The 22,263-nt window shown below is 41.1% G+C and overlaps 1 protein-coding gene across 1 annotated transcript in view; it reads left to right on the top strand.

Annotated features, from left to right (window-relative positions):
- PRDM16 (PR/SET domain 16) overlaps window positions 1–22,263 on the top strand; it is an 86,056-nt gene that overhangs the window by 33,637 nt on the left and 30,156 nt on the right. The window contains exons 7-9 of the mRNA XM_056826201.1: window positions 5,795–5,879; window positions 13,995–14,164; window positions 15,693–15,770. Coding sequence (XP_056682179.1) covers window positions 5,795–5,879; window positions 13,995–14,164; window positions 15,693–15,770 — 333 coding nt within the window. The remainder of the gene's footprint in view (window positions 1–5,794; window positions 5,880–13,994; window positions 14,165–15,692; window positions 15,771–22,263) is intronic.

Below are 22,263 nucleotides of genomic sequence, written 5' to 3'. Positions count from 1 at the left end.
ATGAGTTGCAGTTTGAGCATTCAATCTCTAAAAGGTTTGCCATCACTGACATATAAGGACCCTTCTGATTTTAAGTCTATGTGCTTTCCCTCTGACTCATCCTTAATGGATTCAACCCCAGAGACTGCTAAGTGTGGATGCACAAAATGAGATTGTCTTCTCCCTGGACAAGCTGAGATTTTCTCTTGCTCTCACATCTGAGTCCCCTGACTCTTGGGCATTCTATCCCCAAACTAATCTGTAGGACTGTCTCAGTTATTGTTTTCTAGCTTGCTCTGATAGCTAGGTTTTCTCTCTTAGAAGAACTCCTGAAGGAAGGGGTGGTAGGAAGCACTGACCATAGCAGTCTAGAATTGAGAAAATAATTCTCAAGGAAATTTCAACCGAGAGACTTGGACTCAACTTCCTTCCTGAAGGTTTTGCTTTCAAGGAGTCAGTCCTTCAGTGAAGGCTACGATAAGCAGTCTAGGTAACCAATGTAAGTGGGGCTGGCCATTGGCAAGGAGAGGGGACAGAACGCCAAGAGGCAAGGCGGGTGAGGACCTCACACCTGCCCTGTCCCTGGTTCCCTGCTATCGTGTGGTTCCCAAGTGTGGTAAAAGGAATTATGTCAGTGTCTAACGGGCCAAGGAACTGTCAACTTGGACGAAGATTAGTGAGGGGCTCTTTGGGCCGCCAGCTCCCTCCACCAAAATGTCCCTTCTCACTTGCTTACAAGCACACCATCTGTGGTCCCTCCAGGCTGGCCTCGGTCTTCAGACAGATCATACTTTCTGCCTGACATTGTCGGCCTTGGAATATCAAAGGAAGGCAAGAGTGGGGGCTGAGGGAGAAGAGAAAGAGGGAGAGAGAGTCCATGGTGGTACTGCTCTCTAAATACACCTTCTTTGTCTCCTTAGAGAAAGCCAGTTGAAGGGGGAGACGGGAAGGAGCGCGGAGGGAGGATGGGGGAAATGGTTTTCGAGTCGTCCAGGGTTCCACCACCCCTGTGTGTTTTCACGACAAATGTTACCATAACAAGGCTCAGGCAGGCCCTGCCAATTCAAACAAGAGAGCCTGGATTCTTGGGCAAAGCCAGGAGACAGATGTTAGCAGAGGGAAGGAAGCAAGAAGCATCATTTGTCTGAATTCTGCCAGGCTCCAGCAGCTCACCAGAGTCAGGGGTGGGATCGTTTGCAAACCAAATTGTTTGTGTAACATATACCAGTCTGAACCAAAAGATAGAGGGGAGGTGGGGGGAGTTTGGGGTTTAAAACTGGGTTCCACTCCAGCCACAAGCTCTTATTGGCTACCTGACCCAGGGCAAGCTTTTTACCTCCTCAGTGCCCTCATCTGTACAATGGACATCATAATACGGGCACTTCCTAGGGCCAGTATTATGTGTGAGCTCCAGGGAAGGGAAGAGCACAGTGGGAAGAGCTCTGCTCTAAGGTCAAGGGATCTGGGTTCCAATCCTTCCTCCTTCCTTGGGCAAATCATTTAAACTCCCTGGACTTCAGTTGCCTCATTGATAAAAAGAGGACATCTAAGAGGTCTTCCCTTCCTAGATTTAGGATCCTGCGAACTTCCCAGTGTAAAAACTGAATACTCCAGAGGCAGCGCTGTAAATTCTGCCTACCTCAGCAGCCCCTGCATCTCAGGAAGGCTCAGCGAAGCAATAATGGTCTCTTAGACGGGCCGAGTAGTTTATACAGCACAGAGCTGTTCTGCACACATCATCTCTCCCGGGTTCCCCACAATCACAGGCTCAGTCAGCTACAGGGAAGGAAGTGGAGGTCTTCGGAGCACATGTGACTTATTTACCCAAGGTCCCTGAAGCCAGGAAATGACAGATCTGGGCCGGGAACCCCATGCTCTGACACCCCATCCATCGTGAATTCCTCGGCACCCCAGGAAGGCAGACTTTCTCCACTGCAGATCTGTTTATTTTGCAATTAACCAAATTACCCGAAATTTGAGGGGGGCATCGAAATCTAACCTCCTGCCGCCACTGGCTGAAGGGTTTGTGTAAATGACACATTTCCCGTCTGGGATGATTGAGGTGAGCTTGTGCCTCGAGGCAGGGAAATTGGAGGGACGACCTCCCAAGATCGGACGGGCCATCCATCAGCAGCAGCGTCCTCCCTAGTGCTCACAGAGCAGCCCACCACACTCAGGCCTGTGTCCATGGGAATGAAGGCAAAGGAAAGAAGCCCTGCCCTCAGGGAGCTTATAATCTAGTCCTAACCAGCAAGTAAGGGAAAGAGCTCAGAGCTCCAGCCCCAGCTTCAGCATTTCCTAGCTTGTGGGTCCCTAGGCAAACTGCTTAACGCTCTCAGCCTCGGCTGCACAATTGGGGCAAGAATACTTGTCTTGTCTCCTGCAAAGAGCCGTTGTGAGAAGAATGTGGAGAGAGAGAGAGAGAGAGACAGAGAGAGAGAGAGAGGCACAGAGAGAGAGAGAGAGACAGAGAGAGAGCCAGAGAGAGACAGAGAGACAGAGACAGAGAGACAGAGAGACAGAGAAACAGAGAGAGACAGAGAGAGACAGAGAGACAGAGAGACAGAGAGAGACAGAGAGACAGAGAAACAGAGAGAGACAGAGAGACAGAGATACACAGAGAGACAGAGAGACAGAGAAAGAGACAGAGATACATAGATACATCTGTGTGTGCATACATAAGAATTATTATATAGAATACATAAGAATATATCATTAAAATGCCCTACACATATGAGGATACATATATAAGAATATACAATAAGAATGCATTATATAAGAATACATAATTAAATGCATTCTATAATGTTAGAATATATGAGTGCATTATATAATATATGGATATGTAATAAATGCATTATATAAATGTAATAATATATAAGAATACATTATATGACATAAGAATATGTAATAAAATGCATTATATAATATGTTAGAATATATAAGAAGAGTGCATTATATAATATATGAATATGTAATAAATGCATTATATAAATGCAAGACTATAAGAACACATTATATAACATACACTATGTAATTAAAAAGCATTATATAATATGTTAGAATATATGAGTGCATTATATAATTTATATGAATATATAAGAATAAACAATAAAGTGCATTATATATATTATATATAATATAAGAATATATAATAAAATATATTATAGGATATGTAATACTATAATAAGAGTACATTATATAATGTATTATTTTATAAAAGGAATGAATTATGTAATATATAAGACTATGTAATAAGAATGAATTTTACATTTTTATTTTTCTATTTTATATTATTATATATTACTATATAAGAATAAATAATATAAGACTGTAGAATAAGAATGTATTATACATTATATATGACTATAGAATAAGAATATTTTCTAAATTATATATGACTATAGAATAAGTGCATTATATATTATATAAGACTAAAGAATAAGAATATATAGGACTATAGAATAAGAATAGAATAAGAGCATACATATTATATATGACAATAGAATAAGAATATATTATATTTAAGACTGTAGAATAAGAATAAGAAAGACTATATAATAAGGATGAATTATATGTGACTGTATAAGAATAAATAATATAAGACTATAGAATAAGAATGCATTGTATACTATACATGACTATATAATAAGACTGCATTATATTACATATAAAACTATAGAATAAGAAGTATATAATATACATGAGCCCATGTAATAAGATTACATTAAGTAATATATAAGAAACATTAAATAATATATAGATCCAATGAGAATGTTACATGAAATATATAGTGCAATTATAATAAGAATGCAGGCTATATATATGTATAATAATGCATTATATATGCCTTAATGTGGTATTGAAATGGAAGCAATTATTATTACCATTATCATATTTTTAAGGCTGTGTTGACTGTCTCAGGGATACAGAAATATAGAAAATGGTCCCTGTCCTTAAGCATCTCATTGCCAAATTTAGTCAGTTGGCAGTCTTATTAAAAGAGCATCTACTGTGCAGAGAACATCAGAAGCCATTTAGTCTAGGTTGTATGTTTCTCCTCTGAAACATACAACCTTGAGTTAGAGAACTTGAATGAATGAAAAGATCCCATTACCTCCCAAAGTATTCTAGTAGGTTTTGAATAATTCTGATTGTTAGAAAGTGGTGATGCTATTGAGGTTGCTTTTTTTGTTGTTTCTGACAATAAAACCTAAAACTACTTCTAGATGGCTCAGTGGATAGAGCACTAGACTTGAAATCAAGAAAACCTGACTTCAAATTCAACCTCTGATACATCCTAGTAGTATGATCTTGGGCAAGTCATTTAACCTCTGATTGCCTCAGTTTCCTGAACTTTAATATGGAATTAGTACTAGCACCTGTCTCCTAGAATGGTTGTGAGGATCAAATGAAATATTTGTGAAGTGCTTTGCAGGTCTTAAATCACTATATACACGTTTGTTATTGTTGTTGTTATTGTTAATAAATTTCCCCAATTGCTTTCTGGTTCTGATCTCTGGGGAAAAGCAGAACAAGTTTCATTCTTCTATACAAGAACCTTTAAAGGTTTTGCATAGACTTTAAGTGCTGAAAGAATGAGAAGGAAAAAAGAAAACAAGGACATTGGACTGGGTTTCTAAGCTCCCCTTCTAGCCTGCACATTCTAGGATTCTCTGAGATAAGGACGCAGTAGAGAGATCCTGAAGGCGGAATGGGAGAAGAGCCTTGAGGAATGGGTAGGATTTGGATAGCCAGATGGGAGAGGGAAAGGCATTCTAGGAGAAGAGAGCAGCCTAAAGAAAGGCAGGGAGAAGGGATAAAGGAAGTATTGGGATCTCAATTCCATGGGACAGCCTGACTAAAATCCCAAGGCAATGGCATATAAATTGGACAGGGTAGAATAAAGGAAAGAACTCTGAACTTATATGACTTAGACATGTTATTTCTCTTCTCTAGAACTCAATTTCTACTTCTTGAAAAGGGGATTTTGGTCAGATGAGTTCTACAGTTCCTTTCACATCCATGAACTCAAACAGCAAGGGATATTTGCTGGGGAAAATAAAGCTAGTCATCCCAGGCAGATGATGGAGAGCCCTGAATGCCAAATTCGGGAGTTTATAGTAATAGTCACCACTGATATGTATACAGCACTTTAAAATTTTCAAAGTATTTTGCCAACAGAATCTCCCCTGAGCCTCACAATGACACTAGTTGATAAAATACTACTTGTATTTTTGCTGGTGATTGGATCAGTTGTGTCCAACTCTTCCTGATCCCATTTGAGATTTTCTTGGCAAAAATACTAGAGTGGTTTGCCATTTCTTTCTCCATTAGATTAAGGCAAACTGAAGTTAAATGACTTGCCCAGATTCATACTAATATGTCTCTAATAGGTCTCTGAGGCTATATTTGAACTCAGGTCTTCCTAACCCCAGGCCCTGTGCATTGGAGTCTATGCACTGTGGTACCAACTAGCAACCTCCTGATGGTATTATTAGTCCCATTTACAGATTTAAAAAAAACTCTCTCATAGCTAGTGGAACCCAGGGCTTCCAGACTCGAGGTCCAGCCCTCTATTTAATATGCCAGACTTTTGGACATAGGGAGACATCGATAGTCCTTGAGCAGGGAAGGGAGGGTCATGGAGGTGATGCTTTGGGAAGATGCCTCTGTTGACAGACTCTATCCAATATTTTTCAAGCACATTGATTAGCTAGCTACTTATTCAGTAGACTATTTTTACTCAGTGAATTTCCAGTATCTTTTACAGCCCTGTAGGGTGTATGTAACCCTCTGTATTGTTGTCCAGCAGGGTGGAGAAGCGGAAGGTGACCGACCCTGTGGGCGCCCTAAAGGAGAAGTACTTGCGGCCATCTCCCCTGATCTTTCACCCCCAGGTAAAACCAGTGGGAAAGGGAGGGGGGGTCTGGGAAACTGGCTAAGCCTGTATTGGAACTAATCTCTAGACAAAGGTAGCCATCATCTTCATCACCATCACCATCATCATCATCATCATTATTATTATCAACAATAATAATCCTATATTATATAGTCTGGAAATTTTAGTGTAGATTCTTCTGATAAGGGAGGCAAGGCAGGCCTAGCTATTCCATTGTTCAGATATAGAAAATGAGGCTCCTAGTAAAAGAGCCAAGACTAGAACCCAGGTCTTCATGCTCTTTCCACAATCCTTGGTTACCTCCCCTTGGCCTGTTAAGAAATTCAGATTTTTCTATTTCTCTGGATCATTAAAAAGTCTCTCTTAAGGGACTAAATCAAGACCATTCTCCCTGGCTTGATTCACCCCAGTCTAGGTAGTTTTAGTCTTTCCTGGGGAAGATGTTGGGAAACATAGGGGAAAGACCAGTGGATTTAGTCAAAGTTTTTTGTGTGATATTGAGCAACTCCCTCAGTTTTCTCTGAGCCTCAGTTTCTCCATCTGGAAAATAAAGAGAGTTGGGTGAAATATCCTTTAAGTTCCCTCAGAGATCAAGAATGATGACTGTACTATCTTATTACTTATCAGTAACATGGAAGGACCTAGATCTATTTCCATGAGGTTTTGACCCTTCCACAGTTTCTAAAGGCATTATATCATTCCTTCCCTCTTCCAAAAAAAGGATTTGCCAAAGTCCAAGTTTACCCACAAACCACCTGATACCTTTCCCATACATGATTAAGAGAAGTTCCTCCTGCATCTAAGACAAGAGGAGCCATCAATCAATATGGCATCCCTTTATTGACCCCCTACTATGTGCCTAACCCAATCCTTGGTCACCGTATGGGGGCTTTTACAAATATTCAGCCAAACTGACAGAGGGAGAAACAAAGATCTGAATCCTTCAGCTTTTGTAGGACTTCAGGCAAATCACAGAGTGTGGCACATAGTAGGAGCCTGATAAATATTCACTGACTTGATTTGGCTTCTTTTCCTGACTTACCTTCCTCCCGCAGACCTGCCCCAGAGGCCCCCTTGTGGGCCAGGGCCCCAGCCCTCAAGCCCCCCATCTATTGTTCTCTTTTTATAGAAATTTCCCACCTTGGATAAATAACCCTCTGGTTTGTGAAACCTGGGCCCAGCCCGAGTTCACATCTAAACTTGGTGTCCCTCATTGTTTCTCTGGGCCCAGAGAGTTTGGTTAATAACTTCCCTCGATTTTCCTCCAAATGGTCTGGAAAAAGCCGACAAGCCAGCCAGGCACATCCTGTGTTTGTGTCAGTGAGAATGGTGAGGAGTTCCTGTACGGAATGTGATAGGGAGGATCGGGCTGGGACCAGGGAGCCGGTGAGAAACTCTCAAGCCCTTGAATGAGTGGGCCCAGGGACAGAAGGGTGGGAGAGTTCTCATTGTTCAGACAATGAGAACTTTGGGAGTGGGTGAGCCCTGACCCCCGAAGAAACCTACCCCCTCCATTACCCTCTCTCCTCATGTTGGAGGTGAAGGGACGGGAAGGAGAGAGATCTGGAAGCCTGGTTATGGCCAATACTTTTTTTACATCCAGTGGACTAAGGGGAAGATGGCAGGCAGGCAGAAACCACTTGGTAACTGGTGCCATTTGCAAAATACAGTAAGTCACTCTGTGGAGGAAATCGATCTGAGAGCTGGAAATTTATCTCCATCAAGAGAATGAAATGACCCCATTGTGACCAAAGGGGGATGGTCCTTCCCAGAGATGTGGCTGTTCCAGGGAGAGAGGCAGGCATTCTGCCCACTGGCTTGGTGCTCTGGTTTTTCCTTCCTGGGACACCAAGAGAATTTGGTGCTAAGAGGGTGGTGACAATAACCAGCATTTCTAGAGGACTTTGAGGCACTTCACTGACATCTCATTTAATTCTCATGATAACTTTATAAAGTAGGTTTTCTTTTCTGCCCTCAGTTTACAGATGAGGAAATTAGAAAATTAAGAATCTGAGGCAAGATTTGAATCCAAGCCTTCCTGACTCTCAAGTCTGGCAATCTAACCATTATATCATACTGCCTTGGTGTCTAAATCTGGCCATAATTGCTAGACTGCCTTTCATGTTTCCCATGAGGCTTTCTCTGCCTGCCACTAATCCAAATGACCCAGGCCCCTTTCTGGAGGTTTTCATAGATTGTTTTGAGGTTTGTTTTGTCATTGATGATTTCTTTTCAAGTCACTGATTTTAGAGATCTAGTTCTCTCCTTCCTCCATCCTACATCATTTTAGGAGTTTGGAAACTAAGACCCACAGAGAAATCAAAGCATCTTAGACTTAGAACTGGAAAGAACTTTAGAGGTCATCCTGGCCACTTTACCAGTTAGGAGACCTAGAGTCAGAGAAGAATATTAGGACTTAGAACTAAAAGGGGCCTTAGAGGTCACCTACTCTTGACATTTGCCAATTAAGAAAGGCCTAGAACACTCACTTGCCTTACATAATAAAAGACATTTAAAAAAACAAATGTTAACTTTTTAAAATCCTTCCCTTCTGTCTTAGAATCAATAATGTGAATCAGTTCCAAGACAAAAAGAGCTAGGCAAAGGGGGTGAAGTGACTTGCTCAGGGTCACCTAGCTAGGGTGTGTCTGAGGTCATATTTCAACTCAGGACCCCCTGTCTCCAGACCTGAGTCTCAATCCACTGAGCCACCCAGGTGCCTCTGAAATTTATTATTTTTAATATTCTTTTCTTTTTAAAATTTGATTCCCAAATTCTCTCCATTCCTCCCACTCCTCTCTCCTATTCCCAACTGATAGGGCAAGCAGAATATCAATTACATATGTGAAATCATGCAAAACATATTTCCATTTTAGTTATATCACACAAAAAGCAACAAAAATAAAGAGAAATAAAGCAAGAGAGTTATATTTCAATTTGCACTCAGAATTCCTCCATTTTCTCTCTGGAGGTCATACTGAGTTCTTTGGAATTGCTTTGGATCATTGTATTGACCAGAATAGCTAAATCTTTCACAAATGATCATCATTACAACATTGCTGTTACTGTGCACAATGATCTCCTGGTTCTTCTCAATTAACTTTGCATCAGTTCATGTAGGTCTTCCCAGGTTGGTTGGTTGGTTGGTTGGTTTGGAAAAGCCAATCCCCTGACCATTTCTTGTAGCAAAAGAGTACTCCATCACAATCATATGCCACTACTAGTTGAGCCATTCCTCAATTGATGAGCATCCCTTTGATTCCCAGGTCTTTACTAGCATAAATAAATATTTTTCTATAAATATTTTCATACATACAAGTCTTTTTCCTTTTTCTTTCCCTTTAATCTCTTTTGGGGATCAATCTAATAGCAGCATTGCTGGATCGTAGAGTAGGCACAGTTTTAAAGCTCTTTGAGGATAGTTCCAAATTGTTCTCCAGAATGGTTGAACCAGTTCATGACTTCACCAACAGTTCACTAGTGTACCTAAATTCCTTCATCCCTTCCAGAGTTTGTCATTTCTGATAGGCATGAAGTGGCAATCCAGAATTGTTTTATCTGCCTTTCTCTAATCAATAGCAAGTTAGAGCATTTTTATATGACTATAGATAGGCTTGATTTTTTCTTCCAAAAGCTACCTATTCATATCCTTTGGTCATTTATCAGTTGGAGAATGAATTAGTTTTACAAATTTGACTCAGTTCCCTCTATATTAGAGGAATTAAGCCTTTATCAGAGAAGTCTGTAAAAAATGTTTATATTACTTCATTGTCTATGTTAATTTTTATTTATTTATTTTTACCAATTACATGTAATAACAAATTTCTACCCAAGTTTTCCTAACTTAAATGGTCGAACTTATTTCCCTCCCTCTCTTCCTTCTCCCTTCTGGTACTGGCAGGTGATTTGATCTGGATTATACATGTGTTATCATGCAAAACATATTTTTTCTCTTTATGGTACCTTTTAACAAAATGTAGCTTCCCCAACTATTTATTTCTTTGAATTAAGTCTATTTTTGTTTTTGATTTCTCTGATATCCTGTTTGCTACCCCCTGCCTTTTTTACTTCAGCTGAAGTATAATAGCAACTGCTCCAGCCTTTCATCTTAAATCTGTATGTGTCTTTCTTTTTCAAATATGTCTCGTGTAAACAACATATTGCTATATGCTTCCATTTTATGGGTGAATTCATCCCATTCAGATTCACAGTCATGATTATTAACTGTATATTTCCTTTCATCTTATTTTCTTGTTTATACTTCTCTCTCTTTCTATCCTATCCCTCTTCAAAAGTCTGTTTTACTTTTGACTATTGCTTCCCTTCAACCACATTCCCTTTTACGATCCCCTCTCCATTCCTCTTACCCCTTTCCTTCCTATTTCTCTATTGACTCAGATAGATTTCTATACCCAACTGAGTGTGTATGTGTGTGTGTATTCTTCCCTCTTTGAACCAATTCTGATGAGTGAGGTCCAAACATTGTCTATCACCCTCTCCATTTTCCCCTCCACTGTAAAGTTATTTGAAAGGAAATGTTGAGAGAGTTCAGCTGGGTTGCTGCCTATACTCCATCTTCACAAAGAGGATTTAAATACGTATTTATTGACTTAGATTGGACAGGCCCAAGGAGAGATGATTGAGATTGAAGGTGAACTTTGAGACCACCTAGTTTGAGCTCTTCATTTTTAGAGAGAAAGAAGCTTGAGTTCAGATGAAAGGAGAATCCACGATGGAGCGCGGCTCATGGGAGTCACTGGGAAAGGACAATGCCCAGCATCATCTGTTCCAGATGCACCTCCCAACAAGAGCCTAGCCAGGTACCAGGCTCAATTAGAGACAGGCCCAACCATGACCCACTAACATCTCTCTTTGATTTCCTCCTCCCTCCTTATCTTATTCTTCCTCTCCTTCCTCCTTCCCCTTAACTCTCTCCTGTTTCATCCTTCTTTCTTCTCTTCTTCCTTCTTCTTCTCCCTCCCTTATCTGTTACTTTTCTTCCTCTATCTTTTTTCCCTTATTCTTTCTTCTCCATCTTTCCTTCCCTGTCTTCAATTCTTCATCCTCCTTCCTTCCTCCTGATTTTCTTTTTTTGCCTTTTCTTCCTCCTCCTTCCTCCTTCTCTTCAACAGTGTTTTAAAATTATAACCAGTCATTGGTTCCCTAAATAGCAAAACATGCCTCTATCCCCAGGAGAGCCTGTGGCCTCTGCTTAGAATATTTAAAAGCCCCTCAGCCTCCCTGCCAGCTGCTGTCTCTGACTAAGTGTGGGTGGCACCAGGAACAATAAAATCTACCTCCAGGTGTTCTGAAAAAGGCACCTGAGTGCCTGTGTTTTGTTAGGTGATGGGCAGCTAGAGCCAAGGGCTTGGTCACCATTGATGAAATAACCTTTTTGAGTGATGGGGGCTAAGTGCTTCTTACTGTATATCCCTCAAATAAGGAGCCTTGATCTCCAAAAGAAAGGATTTAGGTCAAGGCAAAAGAGTAGCAACACTTTTTTTCCCTCCTCTCTCAGCCTTCATTTTTTAATATCTGTGACCTTTGTTCAGTTCCAAAGCAGAAAAGTGGTAAAGATTAGGCAAGTAGGGTTAAGTGACTTGTCCAGATTCACACAGCTAGGGAGTGTCTGAGGACAGATTTGAACCCAAGTCCTTCGGACTCTAGACCTGTTTCTCTATCCACTTAGCCACCTAGCTGCCCCTCTTCTGAGCCTTTTTCATTTTGTTTAGAGTAATTGTCAAACTGTGAAAGACTTAGTCTGTTTAATACAATGATAAGACAATTCCAAAAGACCCATGATGAAAAATGCTATCCATCTCCAAAGAGAGAACTGATTGAAATATCAATGTTTTTGGAGATACCCAGGTGTTTCAGTGGATTGAGAACCAAATCTAGAGCTGGGAGGTCCTGGGTTCAAATGCGGCCACAGATACTTCCTAGCTGTGTGACTCTGGGAAAGTCACTTAGCCTCAGTTTCCTAGTCCTTTCTGTTCTTCTGCCTTAGAACCAATACTTAGTATTGATTCTAAGACAGAAGGAAAGGGTTTAGAAAAAAGTAAAAGAAATATAATTTTCTCACTTTATTATTCTTGCTTTATTTTTACAACATGACTGATATGAAAATATGTTTTGTATGATTTCACATGTATAATTTATATTCTGTTACTTGCCTTCTCAATGGGTAGGGATGGGTTTGAGACAGGGAAAGAATTCAGAACTCAAAAAAAAGTTAAAAATAAATCAATAATATATTTGTTAAGAGAAAAAAGAAAAGAAACCTAGAATGGTTGTCAAGCCTCCGTCGCTTATTTTCTAGTGATTGACAATTGTGATCCTTTTTTTTTTTGGTCAGATGAGCTTTAGCAGTATTTTTGTTGTTCTTATATCATGTCTGGATATATATCACCACCCCCAACCCAAATGAGCCCTCCTTTATAACAAAGAAGAACAGTTGTAGAAAATTGGTGAGGAGGGCTAAATTGAAATGTGTGAGCTAAGAGTTTTATGTGTAGCTTCAGCTTAAGGAAGGAAGGGTGGTAGAGTGGGATGAGCACGGAATTTGGTGTTTGAGGACCTCAGTTTAAATCCTGTCTCTGCTATCTACTACCCCTATGACTTGGGACAAGTCACTTAATCTTTCTGGGCCTCAGTTTCTCCATCTGTAAAATAAAGGATTTTGACTGGATGCCTCCTGAAGAGCCTTTCATCTCTAGATCTGCGATTCTAACAACTCCCTCTCGACCTCAATTTCTTGCTCTGTAAAATGGGGTTAGAGTAGCCTGATTTAGTAGTAAGAGCCCTGTGTTTGACATCAGAGAACCTGGGTTCAGATTCTGACTCGCCTACCTGCTGCCTTTGTGATCTTGGTGAATCACTAACTCTTTTGGTCCTCAGTTTCTTCCCTGGTAAAACAAAAGGATCAAACAAGATGCCCTCTGAGATCTACTCCAGCTCTATGTCTCTAAGATGCTCTGACTTTCTGAGCACCTACTAGAACCATCCAGTCTTCACACTGGACCTTAGAGGTCATCCAGGCTCCCTGACATGAAACCTCTCTACCATGTGCTGGTCCTATGGGAGCCTGGAGGAAAAATAAGATTGATATGCATTCATCATAGGGCTCCTTCTCACGTTGGGAAGATTATGTCCTTGTCAGGGAGATAAGCATTGGGCCATGGGATCTCTTGGGAATGGGGATTATTTCCTTCTTGCTCTTCTATCCCTAGCACTCATCCTGGTGCCTGGCACAGAGTGTGTACTTCATCAGTGACTATTGATTGAATAGATTTAGAGTTATCAGAAACCTCAGAGGTAATCTAGTACAATTTCCTCCTTTTGCAGATGAAAAAACTAAGGTCTGGAAAGGTTAGATTTGATTCAATTGAACAAATAAATTATATTCAACAAGCACCAAAACACTCAATTTATCATTAGGAAAGGAAGTGAGAAAGGAAAGAAGGGAGGGAGGGAGGGAGGGAGGGAGGAAGGAAGGAAGGAAGGAAGGAAGGAAGGAAGGAAGGAAGGAAGGAAGGAAGGAAGGAAGGAAGGAAGGAAGGAAGGAAGGAAGGAAGGAAAGAAGGAAGGAAGGAAGGAAGGAAGGAAGGAAGGAAGGAAGGAAGGAAGGAAGGAAGGAAGGAAGGAAGGAAGGAAGGAAGGAAGGAGGGAGGGAGGGAGGGAGGGAGGAAGGAAGGAAGAAAGGAAGGAAGGAGGGAGGAAGGGAGGGAGAGAGGGAGGGAGGAAAGAAGGAAGAAAGAAGGAAAGAAGGAAGAAGGGAGGGAGGGAAGAAGGAAATGCTTTATAAATTTGGAATACTAAGAAAGCATTGTGATTCAAATACTAACAACTGGCATATATGTAATACTTTATCTTCAAAGCATCCTCCAGAATTAACTCCTCTGAGTCTCACCTCTGAGAAAGATATATAGGTGTTATTATTATTCCCATTTTATAGATGAGGAAACTGAGGTTCAGGAATTTTGTTCATGGTCCCACAGCTAGTGAGTACTCAAGGTGGAATTTGAACCCGGGGATTTGTCTTCTTTTCAGCTGGCCAGCCCAGGCTACCTGGCTGCCTTCTCCCTAACATCATTTCTTTCTTGTGTGAGAGCAGATGTCAGCCATTGAAACCATGACGGAGAAGCTGGAGGGCTTTGCAGGCATGAAGACGGACACCGGAAGCTCCCTGCAACCCCTCCCCCACCACCCCTTCAGTTTCAGGTCCCCACCCCCAACGCTGTCAGACCCCATCCTTCGGAAGGGCAAGGAACGTTACACGTGCAGGTAACTTTCGTGTTGGCCAAGTCATTGGGCATCCAACAGAAGGGGAAAGGGTTGGGAGACCAATTCTCCAATTTTCCTGGCAGCAGCATTTTTTAGAAGTATTTAACGTGTATTCTCTAGTATCTTTGGGGGTTGAGCAGAATTCTTGATGTCAGTTTTCAACTCTAAAATCTTTGCAATTGAAGACTGTTGCATGAGCTCTCGGTCATCCATAGATGGATTATCTGGGGCCAGGGGCTAACCATTGCCTTCCAAGGTCCCCATTATGACACTACTGCCGAGGTGTTCAGAGAATGTGGTCCCTGTTTACGCTCAGTGCTTCCAGGGTCAGAAGCAGGATTGTCTAATAATGGACATCCAGAAAAAATAACTACCCAAAAAAATGGAGGTCAAGGCACCCCTCCATCTTCCCACCAATCATTGGCAGATAGTTTGAGTTGTTTATTACATCATTATTTCCTCTACTGCTGATTAACCAACCCCAGGAAGTTGGTATCCCATTCTCCTCCTATTTTCCTTATTTGATACAAAAAGATCTCATCACTTTGATACCCAGCAAAGGCAGCAAAAAATATACTTGGGACCTGGCCCAAACTCCCCCCTTAAATTTATCCCAGCAGGCAGAGACCCTGTAATACCAAGAAAGAGAATCCAGAGAGTCCACCTGGGAATGAAAAGCATTCATCAAGTGCTTTTGATGCACTAAGTAATAGAAAAACAAATGCAAAAGTATTACATTCCTTGGCCTCAAGAAGCTTCTATTCTTTTTTTGTAACCCTTATCTTCCATCTTAGAATCAATACTGGGTATTGGTTCCAAGGCAGAAGAGTGGTAAGGGCTATGCAACTGGGGTTAAGTGACTTGCCCAGGGTCACACAGCTGGGAAGTGTCTGAGGCCAAAGAAGCTTCCATTCTAATGAGGGAGCCAGCCTATATAAAGGAATGGTGGCCAGGGAAAGGAGTTAGGGTATGGAGTAGACCAGTTGTTTCTATGTTGCTATGGGACTGAAAATATTGTCTGTGCCCTTTAAATGCCCTTGGTGCAAAGTCCCAGTTGTCCCACCCTAGTTATGGTTCTAATGAAATTAAAGAATTGCGGAACGCCACAGAATCCCCCAACTGCTGCTTTGTGTCTCCTTCACCACTTCCTAAGTAGCTTGAGGGGTTTAGGAGGGTGACTTTTGGCTGGGGTGAGGACATCTTGAAGTAGAATAATATTCCCCAAGTGGTCCATTGTGGTCACTGATCTAGCCTGAGCTAATAAGGATTACGAAGAGAGATCTTGGGGGGGGGGCAGTGGAGAAATCATATAATGCATTTTTAATCCATCTGGAAAACATTTGAGGATTATTGGCTATTGGGGATTATCTGTACCAATGGTCCCCTCCATGGGCGGATAAGCTCATTTCATTTTTGGAAATGGGATCCTTGGGAAAGGCCACATCAAAAGAACCTTGTCAGAGCTTACATGGATTGGGTTTTACGGTATTCAGGGAGTCTAAAGGTGGTGGCGTGTTCATTCCCCCAGGTACTGTGGTAAGATCTTCCCGCGATCAGCAAATCTCACTAGACACCTTCGAACACATACCGGGGAGCAGCCCTACAGGTAAGGAGTTTTCTGGCTCCTAAAAGGTCTCGTTACTTTTTTAATTTTAATTAAATTTTGGTGGTGTTTGTTTTTCAATGACTTACATGCCCCCATGTGAGCCTTCCTCATTCATTCATTCCCTCTCCCAGAGACCCATGCCTTCTAGCACAGAATGAAAAAGAGGGAGAAAACAGTTCAACAAAAGTAGCCAATGCATTGTAAAAGTCTAACATTATACAGCTGTTCAATACCCGGATCTGCCACCTCTGCAAAGAAGCCAGGGAGACAGGCAGCTATTTTTGTGGGGGGATCTGATACAATTTGTTTGCTTTTGCCTGCAGAATGTAGGTTCCATGTGTGGCCAGATTAAGCCTCTACCTACAAGGATTGCAATTTCCCAGTTAAATTCAGTCCTTTGACTTAGAGCATTTTTCACTAAAAGCCTCTGCTGAGATGGTGATTTCTTGTCTGAGGAGGGGGAGCTTTTTAGCACCAGGTGACTTCAAAGAGTCATCAGATATTAGATTCAGAGCAGAAAGACCTTGGAGATCTACTCTTTCATTTGGGGAAGGAAGTGGCAGAAAGAGATGCTTACTTCCCTTCCCGTAGTCACTAAGGTAATGTGTCAAGAATTGAACCCAGGTCCTTTGCCTATCAATCTAACATGTTCTTTTACTGTACCTGGATCCCTCCCTGATAGTAAAATCCTAATAAAAGCTTCTAGGTAGAATCCTGGCACAAGTGTCCAAGATATCTCAAGATTGGTTGGGCTAAGGACAGAGATGCTCATCACAGAAGGCAAGCCACTTGGTGGGGAAAGCTAGGTAGCTCATTGGATAGGGCACCAGACCTGGCTCAAGAAAGACCTAAGTTCAAATCCATCCTCAGATATTTACTAGCTGGGCAAGTCACTTAACCTCTGTCTGCCTCAGTTTCCTCTTCTGTAAAATGAGTTGGAAAAGGAATTTGCAAACCACTCCAATATCTCTGCCAAGAAAACACCAAATGGGGTCACAAAGAATCAGACACAACTGATTTGCCTCCATTTTCTTACCTGTCAAATGAGCTTGAGAAGGATATGGCAAACCACTCCAATTTCTTTGCCAAGAGAACCCCCAAACAGTATCATAAAGAGTTAAACATGACTGAAACACCAATAAAGAACAGCAGTCACTTGGTGATAGATTTTTTGATCATAGCAACCCATCACCCATCTTTGAGAACCATATACTTAGAACTGAAAGGGATCTTATTATTATTTTTAATCCCTCACCTTCTGTCTTAGACTCATTACTACTCTTATAATCATTACTAAGTGGGGGCAGCTGGATGACTCAGTGGATTGAGAGCCAGGTCTAGAGACAGGAGGTCCTGGGTTCAAATCTGACCTCAGATACTTCCTAGCCATGTGACCCTGGACAAATCACTTAACCCCATTGCCCCACTATTCTGTCTTGGAACCAATACATAGTATTGATTCCAATATGGAAGGTAAAGGTTTTGTTTTTTTTTAAAGAATCATTACTAAGTATTAGAGTAGGAAGAGCTAGGCAATTGGGGTTGTGACACTTGCCCAGGATCAAACAGAAAGGAAATGTCTGAGGTTATATTTGAACCAAGGACTGTTAGATTTAATTGTGGTTGAACTCTGAATATTTAATAGGTGGTCCCCAGGGATTAATTTTCTAAATCCCAAATGAATTACTAAAGTAAAATGAATTTATGGTAGTTTATTTACAATAGAGGGAAGATATTAAGGAGAGAGACAGAGAGACAGAGAGAGAGAGAGACAGAGACAGAGACAGAGACAGAGAGACAGACAGAGAGAGAGAGACAGACAGACAGAGAGAGAGAGAGAGAGAGAGAGAGACAGACAGACAGACAGACAGACAGACAGACAGACAGACAGAGAGGAGTGAAAATTCTGGCTTCCTCTGAACCAGTTACAAATTTCTAAGCCCCAGCCAGGGGAAGAGAGTCTCAAGAGGATCGGCCTTTCCTGGAGACTTCACACCTCCAGAAAGGCGGGGTCACTAAGTCAGCCTTTCACTCACCAAGGATGACCATCTAAATGAAGAGAAGTCTGGGTGTCTATCTTCCAGTTGCTCCTCAAGTGTCTGCCTCCAGTCCCTCCTCTGAGTCTAACTCTGAGTCAGAGATCCTTTGTCCAATTCGAAATTTGAATTGAATATATATCTCTTCTGGCCTTTCATCCTCTTTTTAAAGAATCTTTTTCTCTTGTTTCATCTCCCCTAAATTTCACATCTACCAATCACAGCAGATGCTTTTCTCCAGGACTTTCTACTCTTTAGTTCTCACCTTCTTTGGTTAGATTATATCTTTTGGGGTTACTTAACACCTTTTTTTGGTAAGTTCACCTTTTGTAGTTACTTAACACCTTTTGTGGTTAAAATGGGTAGATGTACTTAAAGTACTGAGTCATCACCTTTTTGTAGATTAAAATCTAAAAATAGATTGTGGATTAGAATTCTAACTTCACTATAAAGGAAGAGCTAAGTACCTTCATTGTTACAATCAGGGGGTTACAATTTTATCTTTACAATAAAGGAAGAGCTAAGTATCTTCATTGTTATAATCAGGGGAGAGCTAAATCCAGTCTTCACAGGATCTCCCATCTGCAGGCCTATCTCCCTATCCACTGAGCCACCTAGCTGCCTCCCAGTGTTCTCATTTTATAGATGAGGAACTGAGGTTCAAAGAAAGAACACGATTTGATCAAGGTCACCTAGGGAATAAGTGACCAGTCTGGGATGTGGCCCCAAGGTCCTCTGATGCCAAATTCAGTGAGACAGGGGCTGGTTCACTTTCATCTTTGTATCTTGGATCTGCAGACCTTAGCCCACTGCCTGGTCCAGAATCCACTTAATAAATGCTTGGCGATTAGTTGATTTGCATGCTAATTGAATTAAGACATCTGGCCCCCAGTACCTTGGGGGAAAGGTTAAATTGTGCTGGGGGTGCCTGGTATGGCTGGTGAATCTCGGCCCTCACAAACACTCCTCTCTTCTCCCTGTGAAATGTATGCATGTGGCCCACAATATGTCTAGCCAGATTGCTACAATCCTCACTCTTGCCCTCCCATGATCAACGAAAACTCCCAATTATTCACCAATCATTTGTTCAGGCTCCCCCCCGCCTCCAAAAGAGGGTGACATCCAGCTAAACAAAGGTTAGGAAGAAAAGATTGATTTGGTCTGTTCTTCTCCCAGAAAATGAGCTGTGTGTTTTTCCTGTAATAGAGAGCTGACTTCTGGATAGTGTTTAGCTGAAATAGCCCCCAAGAGAGCCAGGAACCTTGTTTCTAGAAGAATTTAATTATCATTGATTTCTTTTCCTCTCTCCAAATTGTGACATCCAACTTAGGATACTATAATTGTTTGGAAAGTTTTTCAGGTTTGTGTTTTTGCTTTTTGCAAATCCTGGCCTTGTCTGAGAATCTTGGGAGATAACGGAAAGAACATTGAACTTGGAATTAGAAAGGATCTGAATTCAAATCCTAAATTTCAGTGTGTGCTGAGAATATCCTCCCTCCCCATCTTTTCCGGCTCTCAGAAACCCTGGCCTCCTCCCAAATGACTACATTTCTATCTGCTTAATAATGGGCAGGGCTGATGGTGCAATGAATGGAGCAGTGGGCTTGGAATCAGGAAGATTAGTCTTTCTGACTTCAAATCAGGCCTCAGACACTTATTAACTGGGTGACCCTAGGCAAGTCACTTCACCCTGTTTGACTCAGTTTCCTCCTCTATCAAGAAGGAAATGGCAAACTACTCCAGTATCCTTACCAATAATACTCCAAATAGGGACATAAAAAGTCAGACACAACAGATTTACCTCAGTTTCCTCATCTGTAAAATGAGCTAGAGAAGGAAATAGCAAACCACTCCAGGATCTTTGCAAAGAAAATCCCAAATGGGGCCACGAAAAGTCAGACACGACAGGTTTACCTCAGTTTCCTCATCTGTAAAAGGAGATGTAGAAGGAAATGGTAAACCACTCCAAGATCTTTGCAAAGAAAATCCCAAATGGGGCCATGAAAAGTCAGGCACAACTGGTTTGCCTCAGTTTCCTCATCTGTTGGAGAAGGAAATGACAAACTATGCAGGGATCTTTGCAAAGAAAACTCCAAGTTTTGTCACAGAAAGCCAGACATGACTAAACAACAAGAATCTGTTTAATAAATGCTTGTCAATTAACTGAACTTCTAGTACTCTGCTAAATTTCCTTTATTAGTATTTATTTTTAGAATTAGTTTATTAGTATTAATAATATTATTAATAATGATGATAGCTAGCACTGATATAAACCTATGGTAGGCAAAGTGCCATATATATATTTATTATCATGGATCTACCTAGATTATTTTTTCCAATAGGATATATAATTTTCCCTAATATAGTTCATATAGAGTTACAACTGTAGATATAAATTGAATTATTGTGTATCAATCTATGTGTATACATGTTGGTTTTGCTAATGGAATGAATGCTCCTTGAGGGCAGGAACTGATTTGTTTGTGTCTCTGGTGATCAGTGCAGTTCTTGGCAACTATAGGTCCCTTATTAAATGGATATTGTTCAAAGAATTATATAACCACCAAAGTTCAGGGAGCTAAGTTAGAATTTGAACCCAGAACCTCTGACTGCAAACAAATTCAGTATTTGTTATAAATCCCATATGTTGAGATCCAGTCCTTCTACTGTAATGCAAGGGGAAAAGAAAGCGGGACCAGGGAATATATTTTATCAGGAAGCTACCACATCTTGCCTAAGTAGTCAGGCTCAGTAACATTTGAACTACCTCTTTTTAAATTTCTTGCTAAAGATGATGACAAAATGTTCCTGCATATGTTTCAAATAGAAAAAAAAAAGCTCCCCCCTCTATGTAGTTTTAAAGTCTGTGAAGTAAAAAATCTGACACTTTTTCCCACTAGAGCTTCCCAATAGCCCTGGAGTTTAGTTGTTTTCAGTCTTGTCCAACTCTTGGTGACCTCAGTTGGGGTTTTCTTGGCAAAGATGATGAAATGGTTTGCTATTTCCTTCTCAAACTCATTTTACAGATGAGGAAACTGAGGCCAAACGGGTGAAGTTACTTGCCTAGGGTCACCCAGCTAATAAGTGGCTAAGACTGGATTTGAAGTCAGAAAGATGAATCTTCCCATCTCCAGACCTATCCACTATGTGGTTGCCCACAATAACCCTTAGAAGGAAAGGTGCTATGGTTATTGCTTTTTTACAGAGAAGCTCAGGCAGACTGTTGGCTTGATCTGCCGGCGATTCCATATCTGCGGATGGGCTTCACCTTGGCATCTGTTTGGGGTTTGTTTTTCTTTTATTTCCCTTCAGAATCCCTGGCCCTGTTGTCTTCATTAAGCTAAAACTTCCCAGCAGAGTTGGCATTTAACATGGGGCTCAAATCTGTGGATGGCCACTTTGAAATGGTATTCCTATTGGTCGGCTTTGGTATTCATGTATCCTACCTTGGTAACAGCGCAGGTGCTTTCCTTTTTGGCTCTCTCTTTCTCCCTTCTTTATTTTTCCTTAGGCTTAGATCAGAGATGGAGCTAGAAGGGAACCTTGGGGGCCATCAAGTCTATCCCCTTCATTTTACATGTGAGGAATCTGAGACCCAGAGAGGATCCTAGACCTGGAGCTTAGAGGGTCCTTAGAAATCATTTACAGGGGGCAACTGGGTAGCTCAGTGGATTGAGAGCCAGGCCTAGAGATAGGAGGTCCTGGGTTCAAATATGCCCTCAGATACTTCCCAGCTGTGTGACCCTGGGCAAGTCACTTAACTCACATTGCCTAGCCCTTACTGCTCTTCTGCCTTGGAACCAATACCCAGTATTGATTCCAAGAGGGAAGGGAAGGGTTTTTTAAAAAAAGGAATAATTTACTCCAGTACTCTCATTTTACAGAGAAGGAAACTGAGCAGTTAAATGACATGCCCAAGGTCACACAGGTAGTAAGTTGCAAGTCCCCCCTTCCAAAATTAACTAGCAATTTGGCCATCAGTGTGTCATTAAAATTCTCTGACCTCTGTTTTCTCATCTCTAAAATAAAGAATGAAACAATAACACCTACCCAAAGGGGGGTGATGTTGTGCGATTCAAATGAGTATGTACAAAACACTTTGCTGTTATTAAAAAGCTATACAGGGGCAGCTGGGTAGCTCTGTGGATGGAGAACCAAGCCTAGAGAAGGGAGGTCCTGGGTTCAAATGTGACATCAGACACTTCCCAGCTGTGTGACCCTGGGCAAGTCACTTAAACTCCATTGCCTAACTCTTACCACTCTTCTGCCTTGGAGTCAATCCACAGTATCGATTCCAAGATGGTAACGGCTTAAAAATAAATACATAAATAAATAAATGAACAAGCAAATAAATTAATGAATGAATGAACAAATAAATAGATAGATAAATGAATAAATAAACAAATAAATGAATGAATGAATGAACAAATAAATAAATAGATAGATGAATGAATGTA

The sequence above is a fragment of the Monodelphis domestica genome, chromosome 4 (assembly GCF_027887165.1).
Source record: "Monodelphis domestica isolate mMonDom1 chromosome 4, mMonDom1.pri, whole genome shotgun sequence".
In the NCBI taxonomy this organism is placed as follows: domain Eukaryota; kingdom Metazoa; phylum Chordata; class Mammalia; order Didelphimorphia; family Didelphidae; genus Monodelphis; species Monodelphis domestica.
Note: the sequence above shows the minus strand (reverse complement) of the source record. Positions and strands in the feature narration are given on the sequence as shown.